Raw genomic sequence first — 12,538 nt, forward strand, 5'->3', positions numbered from 1 at the left:
ATTTTCCCACTGCCCCACCACATATCAATCATCAACGTCCAGGATCAGAAGCCATTTTTAACAAACTCAGAGGTGAGTTTTTGGTTTTGCCAAACAGAACACGAACACTCTAAACCAATTCTCCGTGACCACAGAAATGCCTTGCAGACCACTCCCTGTTCACAGTACTCACATTCAAGAAGAAAGTTCTTTCAGACCGTGACTATCCATGGAGGGACGGGCAGTGTCAGGGACTGTGCATCACCTTGTTTCCTTCAGAGAGGATGAATGGGAGGAGGATCTTACCTTGATCTTGACAAAACCTTGACTACTGCAGTGTAAGAGAAGCTGATTCCAGGCAGCTTAGCTTAGCTTAGCAGTCTTAAACAGGCTTTGAAGGAGACTAAAATCTGACACAACCCCGCATACTGGAAGAAACACCCTTCACCAACAACTCCTAAAATAAACCATTTATTGAGAAAAAACTTTCTTTAAAATTTCATTAATCAGCCTTGTGCATAACAAATCTGAAGCTTGCAAAAAAACAAATAAACAAAAAAACCCCCAGTAAAAGTTCACAGTCAGTGCACTCAACAAACAGATTAAAAAACAAGGTCTGTAACGCCTGATAACACTACAGCATTTTTCTGAACCTACACAGTTCAAAAATACTACATATTAACAGTACAGTTCTCAATCAAATGAGAAACGGGAGAAAGAACAACAAAAAAAAGGTATGGTCCATATACAGTAGTAATGGCACTTTCACTGAAACATGCAGCTTCTTCCAACTCGCGGACACGGTCACATGAGCAACATGTGCCAAGTAAAACATACAGGAGCAGCAGAGAAAGTGACGCTCGTCACTTGTGCAGTCTTCGTAAGTTCAACTTCTATACTGTTTCTCAGCACAGTCTTTATGTAAATATTACATACAGTAGTGATTAAAAGGTATCTTGCCAGAATAAAAAAAGGCCGGAGGCTGAGTAACTTCATTCTTCATCTGTGCAAACCTGTGAAGGAGACACAAAGCAGTTCATTCGATTGTCTCCTCCTGCAGCAAGATGTCGTCACCAGATCCATTTCTTTAGCAGCTTTGCTGCACATCTGTGAAGGCTTCCTCTTTCTCCCTTGTTACACACAACAAATTGCAAGTGTTTACATGCAAATGCTGACGTTTCAACTGGCACTGGGTGACCCTGACATGCCTGAAGAAGGGCTCTGCCTTTGTGATGGACAGGGTCTGGCTACAGCTGCCCTGATGACAGGGATGGGTGTGATGATCCTCAACACTGTTACTGAACCAGAACACCAAAGCTAACAAGTTTTTGGTGGAAAATGGGACCTAATTCAATAGCCTACTGTGCTCCTACTTCTTCAAAAAATAAGTTACTAATACACCTAAATTTGTAGCTTGTGAATATTTTCTTATTCTTAAGCTAAGAATCAAACCATAGTTCATGCAAAGAACTGCAGGTTGTTACACCAACTGCCAGGCAAACATCCAGTGTGAGCTTAATATTGAGTACAAACTGAAAAGAAAAGCAGCCCCTTGCCCTGAAGGACAGGACAGTTCTCCAGCATATGCTTGTTTCACTTTTTCAGAAGAGCACTCTTATTTCTATACTATAGAAGCTTGTGCATATGTACTCACTAAAGTTTTGGGCACAGAGCCCTTCAGATCCAATTAACTGCCACTGAGTTGATGCTTAACTAGTCTCTGTAACATACAGAAAATGCATCTCTAAAGAGCAGTGACAGTCTACCCCTTGGCATGCACCAGGGGCTTTCAGTTCAATGTTTGCTGGCAGCATCAGCCCTGTTTCTGAAGAGCTGTCCAGTCTTTGTTTCATGGGCAGCACCGACTGGATCCCAGCCTCCCACTGTGACACCAGCCCCTGCACCAATACTTGCAAACGACAAAGCCAACTAAAAGTCATTTTCAATTCCCATCTACAGTCTTTGTAGCCAAAGCCATGAGACAAACCTTGACAAAAGGATGATCGAGGAGCTGGCTGGCCGTCCACCTCATCTTTGGGTCGCTTTCCAGGCAGTGGCAAAGGAAGTCTTTCCCTTCTGGGCTCACTTTGTCAGGAATTGGAGGTTTATGACCCATCCCCACTTTATACATGATTTGGAAGTTGTGCTCATATTCGTGCCAAGGCCTCTGCAACAGGTAACAGCATTGCTAAGTGCAAGGTTTAACAAGCAACTTGCTATCAGATATAGCATGTATTTCTGCAGCCCAGGGAATTAAATCCCACCCCAGTACGTGCAGACTTAAGCATGACAAACTGCTGGGAGTGGAACCAGAATTTGCAGAGAAATTACTAAGAACAGTTTGCACTTACTGAGTCCAGGAAACATCCCTACCTTGCCGGTGACCATCTCTATAACAACACAGCCCAGGCTCCAGATGTCTGCTGCGCGGCCGTGCCCTTCGCCTTTAGCTCTCGTGATTACTTCTGGAGCCATGTACGCTTTGAAACAACACAGATGATGTCATCAATCAGCTCATGCAGCAGAAGGAACATTACAAGTTAAGTGATTAACTGGAAAAACTGAGTGCTTTTTAATACACCTGTCAGGAATTGCCACTTGACTTTTCTTGCTAAGATTTGACATTTGCTGGCTGCTTGTTCTTTAACTGTCTTTCAGTTTGAAAAGTCCTCCTCATCTCACAGGGCCACCAAGATGATCAGGGGACTGGAACATCTTTCTTATGAGGAAAGGCTGTGGGAACTGGGGCTGTTTAGTCTGGAGGAGACTGAGGGGGGATCTTATTAACAATTACCAATATCTAAAGGGTGGGTGTCAGGAGGTTGGGATGTCCCTTTTTTCTATTGTATCTAGCAACAGGACAAGGGGTAATGGGATGAAGCTGGAACACAAAAAGTTTAACTTAAACATAAGAAAAAACTATTTCACTGTGAGGGTGAGGGAGCCCTGGCACAGGCTGCCCAGAGGAGTTGTGGAGTCTCCTTCCTTGGAGGTCTTCAAGACCCGCCTGGACATGTTCCTATGCGACCTGATCTAGGTGAACCTGCTTCTGCAAGGGGGTTGGACTAGATGATCTCTAAAGGTCCTTTCCAACCCCTACCATTCTATGACTCTATGTGCCAGTGAAAATGCTGGTACAGTGCATGCTTTCAGTGGTTTTCATTTTTCAGAAGTACATTAAGCAGCTGTCCCGTAAGAACAGTACTGTTTCAGTGAAGATGCAGAGAAAGGCGCAAGCCCAGAATCCCAGCATCTTTATCATACTAGACAAATACAGTTTTATCTTTGCAGGTACATGACTCTGGTTGTTCAGGCTTCTGGACATGAAGCCCATCTAACTAGCTAAGGTAAAATCAAGTTTCCCTGAAACGCATCACTTTTTGCTCCAGCCCAGACTTTTGGCAGAGGCATTTTCTTTTATGGTAACTACACAAGTGTCTGCCTGCCACACACTTCCTTACCTGCAGTCCCCAAAGTACTGTTCACTTCTCCAGGCATAGTCTGGGTGTTGTTCTTCAGTTTCACCGAGCAGCCAAAGTCTCCTAGTTTAATTAGTCCAGATGAGGTAAGAAAGATGTTGGCTCCTAGGAAACACAAGAAGAAACAGGAACACTTGTTAAACTAGCGCTCAATTGAGGAACGAGGGCTTCTCAATGTACTCTTGGAAGTTACACAGTAGATAACAGCCAAATTCCCACTTAGCTCTTTCTTTACCTGTGGGTTAAGCATTGAACACAACAGCACTGAGATGTTCCCCAAAGGGCACATTACCATCAGCCAACAGGATTTTTGGTGAGTTTGTGTTAACCCTCAGCATACTGGGAGTAGACCACAAGAAGTGTTCCAAACACAAAGCAGTATGGCAGGCAAACTCATCAGCTTCCCGAAATACATGCTTGTTCACGAGGAACTGCCCCTCCAGGAATTTATGAATCCCAGTGCTTATCCTTGTGAGCGCCGCACTGTGAACAAACCACTAGTCCTTCAGGAGCTTCCTGGCAGAGGCCACTGCTGTGTACCTCCTACCAGCCATCATTTCAGTTCTGCTGAGGCAAGACAGATGATCCCATATAGCTGTGTCGTCATGGCCCACTTGCAAAATGCGGCTTAGAGCATTTTATTCCACGTACTACCAAATTACTTGCTCCTGGTGTGCTCTGCTTCCACAAGAATTTCTGGAGGAGGGCTACTGTTAAAATGGCTGGCTACACTGCTGGCTTATGTGAGAAAAAAAAATTCCCTGGCATAGCTGAAAATCTCCGAGAGGAATCTGCAAGTTGGCTTTGAGCCACTTGCTCCACACAACACTGCAAAATAAGCCAAGTGGTTTTGATAACCGGTGGTTTTCCAGATAGCTTGGCTGGGCACCCCCAAGATAGTGGAAAATTAAGAGAATCTTTGAAAAGCTCAAGACAAAAAAAGGCAGTGCAGGTCAATGATGCCAAAACCCTGTCCATTTCTCAAAGGGCTTCTCTTGACTACCATGAGAATGCTTGAGAACTAAAGCAAGATTTATTTAATCCAAGAGGTTTAGCACAGAACTGCACTGTAAAAAGGGGGACAGAAATCATGAACAGAAGTAAATTCCAACCTTTAATTACCGGTAGCCTTGTACAAGTTCTGAAAGAAGAACTAACTTTTAGAGAATACAACTCTTTTGCTCACTGTGTTTCCCACCCCTGGCATTCAGATGCCTCCATCTACTCAAGATCAGAATTCTTTGGCTGGGTGCTGCAGTTTGCCAGAGGGAAAGACGTGTCACCCGAGTCACCCTGCAATCACAGGCACGTGTAAGGGAGCTGGGTACAACATCCCTCAGCTTGCTGAATGAAAGGGAATCCAGACAGACACCGAAGCAGTGCCAGAAGGCAGGTCAACAGAACACTGAATAAAGACAGTGCATCGAAAGAGTGACAGTTTACTTGATCAGCAGCTTTTTCCTTTGAACTACTCTGCACACAGCTTTTCTTTTTCTGATGATTTTCCAAGCAATCTCTTGTCATACAGAAAGCAGGTGCACTTAGCTCACACAAAGGGCTTAGGAGAAATGATCATCACCAGCAACCACTTCTACAAGGATGTTTTGGAAACTTCCATTCCTGTTCCTCAAGAGAGCAACATGCACGTTTCATGGAAGGCTACAAGGTGGTTCCTGACTACTGCAGAGCCAAAACTGGCTGAGCCGAAGTGCTACCACCTCTCTGACTGCACCTAAAGCTGTTGTGATAGTTTGGTTTAATACAGTTCAGGACTTACTCAAAGGCCTTTCAAACCACAGTTTTTCCCTTTGAAAAAAATGTAATGACAACTGGCATAAACGTTACTGTGAAAGCTCCTGGGAGCCTTTGTCCTGAAAGCACCTGGAACTGTCAAATGCAACAAAGCAACCAGAGACTGCACTTGAAAGACTCATGTTGCTGACATCTTCTGTCAGCTGAATAAGGCTTCCACTGACACACTGTCTGTTGGAGCCTCTGTTTCAGAGGCCAAGACCAGACTATAGAAGGAGTCTTTAAAGGGTCTCCTCATTAGATGAAGCCTGCACAAAATCCAGAGAGAAGAGGAGACATGAGGGCAGTAGTTTGAGGGTGCCTGATGTTTTTACCTTCAACAGTTGATGCTACTGGGAATGTTAAGAAACTTCCTACCACATCTGCATGGTTGGTGAACCTGGAGCCCATGGATGAAACAGCAAAAAGGCACAACATATCCATCTGTTCCTTCTCTCCTTGTACATATATACACTGCCAAAGCATCTTCATTGGATGTACTTGGCAAGGGCAACAGGTGGCCCAGTTCTGCACCACCCCACTGCCATTTATGCCACACCACCTTCCGGGCAGACTGCAAACAAAGAGCAAATGTCTAAAGCCATACCCTTGCTAGGGAAAACAACAGCTCTGCCCCACAGCATCTGAACTGAAATTTCATGCCCTGTATCTCTGTGCCAAGTCAGCCTCACATTACGCACAGTGAAAACTACACTAGAGTGATATTCCAAAGGTGCTGGTGTCAGGAACGCTGTGACTCTGAGGAGAAGTACCGAAAGCCCCAGTTAAGACTGGGGCATTAATTCCACACAGAAAGGCAGCTCACAGATGAGCCAATACTTAAGCAGTGCAGTTGTCAGATTCGTTCAAGAAACTGGCAAGCCAAATGCCTTTGAGCATTTGAGCCAAATGCCCTTTGAGGAGATAAATCAACTTTTGCATCCTCTTTTACTTTAAAAAGTGTGACACAGGCCTCCTGTTGAACAGCCTCTGTCTCTTGTTGAACAGCCCTTTCCCCTGTGTTCATCACAAAGACATGAAGATGGGAATGTCAGAACTTTTGAGACAGCTAACAACAAAGATGACAAGAGTTAACAGTTTGATGAAGACTTTCTGGCCTTGAGTGTCTCATTCATGGGCTCCTGGTTTACTGAAGCTTCAGGATACAATCCTTTCATTTTCTGTACTCTTCTGAAAACACAATCCAAGCAGTCTTCAGAAAGAACACTTTTCTCTTCCTGAGAAAACAGCACCAAGCCAAAACAGCACCAACAGTGACCTCAGCCATTTTCATGGCCTCTGACGTTGTCAATTCAGTGCTTATGAGACCACGCTTGAGGTGCTGTGTCTTGGTTTTGGGCTGGCCAGTGCAAGGCAGACATTGAAATACTGGAGCAAAACCAGCAGAAAGAAGGGCATCAAGATAGTCAGAGGGCTGATGCACACAATGTACAAGGAGAGTCTGAGAGACGGATTTGTTTAGCTTGAAGAAGGGCAGATTGGAGGATTGGGGATGCAGGGGAGGAATGTTATTGCTGTTCTTAGCTGTGTAATGGAAGGGTATCAAGAAGATGGAAACACATTTTTTTTCCTCAACAACACACTGTGAAAGGACATGGGGCAACAGACTCAAGTAGCAACCTCTGTAAATTCCAGGGAGGTACCAGGAAAAAGTTTTTCACAGTGAGAATAGGTCAGCCATTGGGATGGGGGCCCAGAGAAAAAGGATGTCTCCATCCCTCAAGATACTCATAACTCAACTGAACGAGATCCTGAGCACTTTGATCCAGTATGACATTTGATCTGACAGCGAGGTTGGCCCTGTTTGGCACAGATGGCCCAACCAGAGTCCAGAGACTCCCTCCCGCATTAAACATTCTATCATTTGAGCAGTACAGCTTCCCTGCAAAAAGTGAATTGTAACTGAGGAATCTGGGCTTAGCCTCCAAGGTTAAAATCCAATACCTAAGGCAGAGATTAAAAAAAAAACCTGTCCCTGGATAAAAAAAAAAATATTTAAAACCTTAATGACCTGCTACATACTAGAGCAGGTAACTCACACACTGGTGCAGGCTAATCAAAACCAGTGCAGCCACGTGTAACAACCAGCAAACACCACCCTCTGAGTTTGCTCTCAGAACCATAGGCTGAGAATGATTCCAGGCAGCTGTGTCTTGCTTCATCTTTTGCACTTGTAGACCTGGACACTATAACAGTATCTGAAGGACAACGGTGACACAAGTGGACACTGAAAGACCCAACTTTTGAGCACAGGGTACTTTGCAGACACCAGCTGTGGGAGATCTACAATTACTCTAAGAATTGGTTATCTGCTGATGGAAGAAACAGACCCATGGTGATGTTGAACAAGCTGGCCGTGAGAAGAAAGCCATTTTAACAGCCTGAATTACCTACTCTCCTGCTTCTGTCAGAAAAATAAGAGCACCTGATGATGTAAGAGCTAAAAGTAAAATCAGAGGGTTTTTTACTGCTGCTAGCCTGAAAACTTGGGGATGCAATGTTAGCATAAAAAGAGACAGAGAGCAAGAGATTTCCAATGTAACATCAAGCATCCTTTATGAAAATACTCTCTGTGGCCTGCCTTCATGTTCTGTCCTTAAGTTTTGGGAAGGTCTATACACAGATCTGGGTCTGTAATGATCCTCTGTTTCTAGCTTCTGTTATTGTCAAGGAACACCCCAATATTTGGTATGAGGAACCTGTTGTGACAGAAATGCCCTCAGATAACACAGCAGTACAGTTCTGTTTAAATAGCTCTTCTCACCTCACTGCCATTTCCCTGCTGAGCAGAAGACCTATTTGGAAACACATCCAGAAACCAGCACAGAGCAGCACAAAAGAAATCCCTGTCAGCCAGTCTTGGATTTTGATCACAACAAACTTCCAGGAGAGCATAATTCATCTAAGCAGAACCTGGATTTGGAATGATCGAGTAAAGGGCAAGGAGGGCACTGTGAAAAGCACAGAGGGAAATTCACGACTGGAGAGAAACTTTTAGTCAGGAAGGAGAATCAGAAAAGGCCAGATTGCTGGGGAATGGGAGTGAGGGGAAAGTGTTTTCTAGGTTAAAAAAAAAAAAACAAAAAGCCAAAACTGACTCAAGAGTGGCCTACCTGGGTGGGAGGCCTCTGGATCGTAGATAGTTCTTTTCCCAAATGAGAAGCACGAGGCCAAAGGACCAAGAGCAACTGGGAACCTCCTACACTGCTGCGGTGACTCAAAACCCTGTGAGCAAGAGGGACATAGAAACCCAGCATCGTTGGGTTGCACTGCCTTGTCATAAAATGAGCATTCGCAGGGCATACTGTGTGCATCCTTTCCCCTACCTTCTGTTAAGTTCCTGCCACAGGTGAGCAAAATATGCCAGACTAACAAAAACAAGATAACTAGACATGGAGGATGTTCTTGGAAGGCGCGGGAAAAGAAAAATGAATGTGAAATGTGGACTGACACTGGGGTGCCTTAAGCAAATGCCAAAACCACCCTCCCTTCAGTTACTGTAGTTCCAGTCTGCTCATTTTGCAAGCAAATGCTGACAGCCAGGCGTGAGCAGATAAACGTATGGCAAAAACCCCACACTAGGTAAGTAGTTTTACCATATCCCTTTAACTTCTGTTAACAGGGCTGTTATTACTATGTTGAATCAACCATTTGTCTGAACTACCAAAACTCTTCTGGAAAACAGGAATCACAAGGCAAAGTTCTGACAAACAACTCTAGCTCTGTACGCTGCTTGTCAGCTCCCAGAAAACACCACTGTTCCTTGCATAGATAAGAAGAAAAACAGCATTACCTAACTCAGTGTACTAATACTAAAAGTACCAAAATTTGAGTTGGGATGAGTCCCCTGACAATCTGAACAACATCTCCAGAAACCACGGGCAGAATTTCTCAGTCTGCGGTGCCAACTGTGAACATGTTTTATGTTCTGCAGGTATAAAGGAGCATGTAACTAACCAGTAACTTGTAAAATGAGAACTGAAAAAAAAAAAATGAGTGGAAGGCTTTATACACTTAATGGCTGTATAGAGAACGTGCACTACATCTGCAAATACATTCCCACTCCACCCCCCAGCCCTTATCTAGCACACCGAAACGTTACCTTTTCTGGTTAACGTTACCTTTAATGTCTCGATGAACAATACCATGTTCATGTAGTACATTGATGGCAACCGTGATTTGCTTTGAGTAGAGCCTAATGACATGCTCCTGAAGGCCCAGTTTTGATACCTCCTCCAGAGTGCCCTCATCACAGTATTCCATGAAGATGTACATTTCTTCCTGTTGTGGGAACCAAACCGGATTGGATTTGTTTTAATTGTGTCTTGTTTTGTTTTAAACACTGAATTAGGATCAAGTTTTCCTTCCATCCTTCATTATTTGTGAAAAAAAGTAATGGAAGCACCATGTAATGTTTTAATGGAAGCACTTCTTACCACGGAATATCTAATAAATCATCTCATCTCTTGGGCATGCTTCAACCTAATATATTCTATTGCATAGCTATGGAAAGTCTCTGGACATGCCTAAGTGCATCATTTGCAGGTAACTGGTACTATCTGTTGGTATAAAATACGTTACTTTGGCACCAATCAAAAAAAAATCTTGGAAATCTTGTAGGTATATTACAGAGAAATTGAAAAAAGATCCTTTGCATACTTAGAAAAATGGCAAAAAACAAATCTTTGGGGCTTGTGGGTTTTTCCTCCCCCCTCTCTCCAGTTCCTGCAATATCATTGGGAAGGGCAAGATTTTTTTGTTGGTTTTTGTGGCTTGAACAATCATGCAGACTCTAACTAACTTTTCCTTACAGTCAGGTTCCCTCTCTTCATCTCTAAGCCCAGCCAATTTCAGTCAGCCTTAATACGAAAGGATGGCACAGACATTAAGGCTCTTAGAACTAGCTTGAGAAACCAACGACCCAGTGGCAACAGACACCCAAGGTTCTGCCCCCAAGTAAAGAAATGCAGACAGAAAGCAGTCTCTGTCACCTTCTAAACCCGCAATGGGTCAGCAAATCAACTCATTCACATGAGCTAATCAGTCAAATCCACACACCGCTTTCCAACCAGGCACCACATGTCCTGTTCCTTGCCCACCTCACTGGGTAGAGACACAGAAAGGCCCTGAGACTCACAGAGGGAGGTGGGAAGGACTAATGAAAAACTTGGGTATCTCAGCACACAACTCTGGAATCCAACTCCCTAAGAAAACCAGTCTTTCTTGGTTCTACTGCTCAAACCAGAAAACCTTGCTTTCCTTCTGAAGAGATGCTAGCTGAATCCCTAGAGATCAGCTTCCTGAAGATACTTGTGTGGCATCAAGGTCTAAACATCAGCACAAAGTTCTTCCAGGAATCAACAAGATACTGGAACAATCTTTGCTGCTAACAGTGAAGGAGTTTAAGCTGTTCAGCCTTTATCAACATACAGAAATTCCCAGACACAGATTGCTTTTAAAGCAGTTAAACAGAGCAGCAGCATGGAATCATCCCAGCACCATTCACTCTGTTCACTTGTTGTGAATCTTTTCTGTTTATGTACCAGTTCAAAAAAAAATTCTCTGAACTACTGTTTTGGAAGCCTCAACATTCAGAGGAAAAAAGACACACTGCAGTTCAGAGAGATCATAGAATCATAGAATGGTAGGGACTGGAAGGGACCTTTAGAGATCATCTAGTCCAACCCCCCTGCAGAAGCAGGGTCATCTAGATCAGGTTGCACAGGAACATGTCCAGGCGGGTCTTGAAGACCTCCAAGGAAAGAGACTCCACAACCCCTCTGGGCAGCCTGTGCCAGGGCTCCCTCACCCTCACAGTGAAAGAGTTTTTATCTTATATTTAAATTGAACTTTTTGTGCTCCAACTTAAGCTAAACTAGGATGTTTTCAAGTAAAACCTTCATGATTCACAGATTCTGAAAATGTTCTCTCTGCTATATAAAAAGTCCCAATAATTTGTTTTCTTACCCTATGGAGCTCCACACCAAAATAACGAACAAGATTAGGGTGTTTGATGCCTTCAAAAATCTTCAGTTCATCAGCTGTTTCTTTGATGGTTTTGTGATCATTAGGTTGAAATCTTATCTGCAAGAAAGATTTTTCATTATTTTGCCATTATTTCAAATTACTAACAAGTTGGGGGCTGGGGGGGAATGCAGTGCTTTTAACCAATTTCTAAATAAAGAAATAAATAAATAGTCATCTCTCTAAATTCTCTTAAGGAAACCCAGAAAAGTCTTTTATTTGGAAGTTGCAAACAGTTTGCATTTAAGCCCACATTCCATTAAGGAATATTTCTTGGTGAAGTAACTCTGGAAGTTAAAAATACTCCAGGAAAAGGCAGTGTGCTCTGTATTTATCCTACTAGAGCTGTCAAACAAGGCCTGTTTAACTTACTTGGACTCCTGCTAAAGAGCACATGCATGCGAATTTGTTGAAAGCACCTGCATCTAGAAAGCAACTTTGAATTCTAGAAACCAAACAGTGCTACAGGGAATAATGTCATTTCATTGGGAGAAAAAAATACCCAAAACAACAACAACAAAATGTTAAGTGTTGGTATTAGTTGGTGAATGAGTATGGTACAAGATGTTATGCACAAGCTCAGTCTTGTTTTTCCACACCTGTGAGATCACATCACAGAATCTTAAGGGTTGGAAGGGACCTCGAAAGATCATCTAGTCCAACCTCCCTGCCAGAGCAGGACCTCCTAGAGTAGGTCACACAGGAACTCATTCAGGTGGGTTTTGAATGTCCCCAGTGAAGGAGACTCCACAATCCATCTGGGCAGCCTGTTCCAGTGCTCCATCACCCTCACAGTGAAGAAATTCTTCCTTGTATTTCTTTGGAACCTTTTGTGTTCCAGCTTATACCCATTGCTCCTTGTCTTACCATTGGATTTCACTGAGAAGAGCCTGGCTCCATCCTCCTGACATCCACCCTTTACATATTTGTAAACATTAATGAGATCACCCCTCAGTCTCCTCTTCTCCAAGCTGAAGAGCCCCAGCTCCCTCAGCCTTTCATGATAAGGGAGATGCTCCACTCCCCTAATCATCTTGGTGGCCCTGCACTCCCCTAATCATCTTGGTGGCCCTGTGCTGAACTCTCTCCAGCAGCTCCCTGCCCTTCTTGAACTGAGGGGCCCAGAACTGGACACAATATTCCAGATATGGTCTGACGAGGGCAGAGTGGAGGGGGAGGAGAACCTCTCTCGACCTACAGCCCACATCCCTTCACATACACCCCACATACGGATAGTGTGTGTG

At 43.8% G+C, this 12,538-nt stretch overlaps 1 protein-coding gene across 7 annotated transcripts in view; it reads right to left on the reverse strand.

Annotated features, from left to right (window-relative positions):
- Positions 1–484: 484 nt before the first annotated feature.
- Positions 485–12,538, reverse strand: part of MAP3K4 (mitogen-activated protein kinase kinase kinase 4) — a 74,674-nt gene continuing 62,620 nt past the window's right edge. For 6 of the 7 annotated variants that reach the window (XM_061991624.1, XM_061991622.1, XM_061991620.1 and 3 more), the window contains 6 exons: positions 11,238–11,354; positions 9,392–9,551; positions 3,441–3,563; positions 2,353–2,459; positions 1,967–2,146; positions 485–992 (listed from right to left, as the gene is read on the reverse strand). In XM_061991624.1, coding sequence (XP_061847608.1) covers positions 972–992; positions 1,967–2,146; positions 2,353–2,459; positions 3,441–3,563; positions 9,392–9,551; positions 11,238–11,354 — 708 coding nt within the window. In that variant the 3' untranslated portion in view covers positions 485–971. Of the gene's footprint in view, positions 993–1,966; positions 2,147–2,352; positions 2,460–3,440; positions 3,564–8,411; positions 8,496–9,391; positions 9,552–11,237; positions 11,355–12,538 lie in introns of those variants that run through there. The other variant, XM_061991625.1, reaches the window with a different exon arrangement.

Source organism: Colius striatus, chromosome 2 (assembly GCF_028858725.1).
Source record: "Colius striatus isolate bColStr4 chromosome 2, bColStr4.1.hap1, whole genome shotgun sequence".
Classification (NCBI taxonomy): Eukaryota; Metazoa; Chordata; class Aves; order Coliiformes; family Coliidae; genus Colius; species Colius striatus.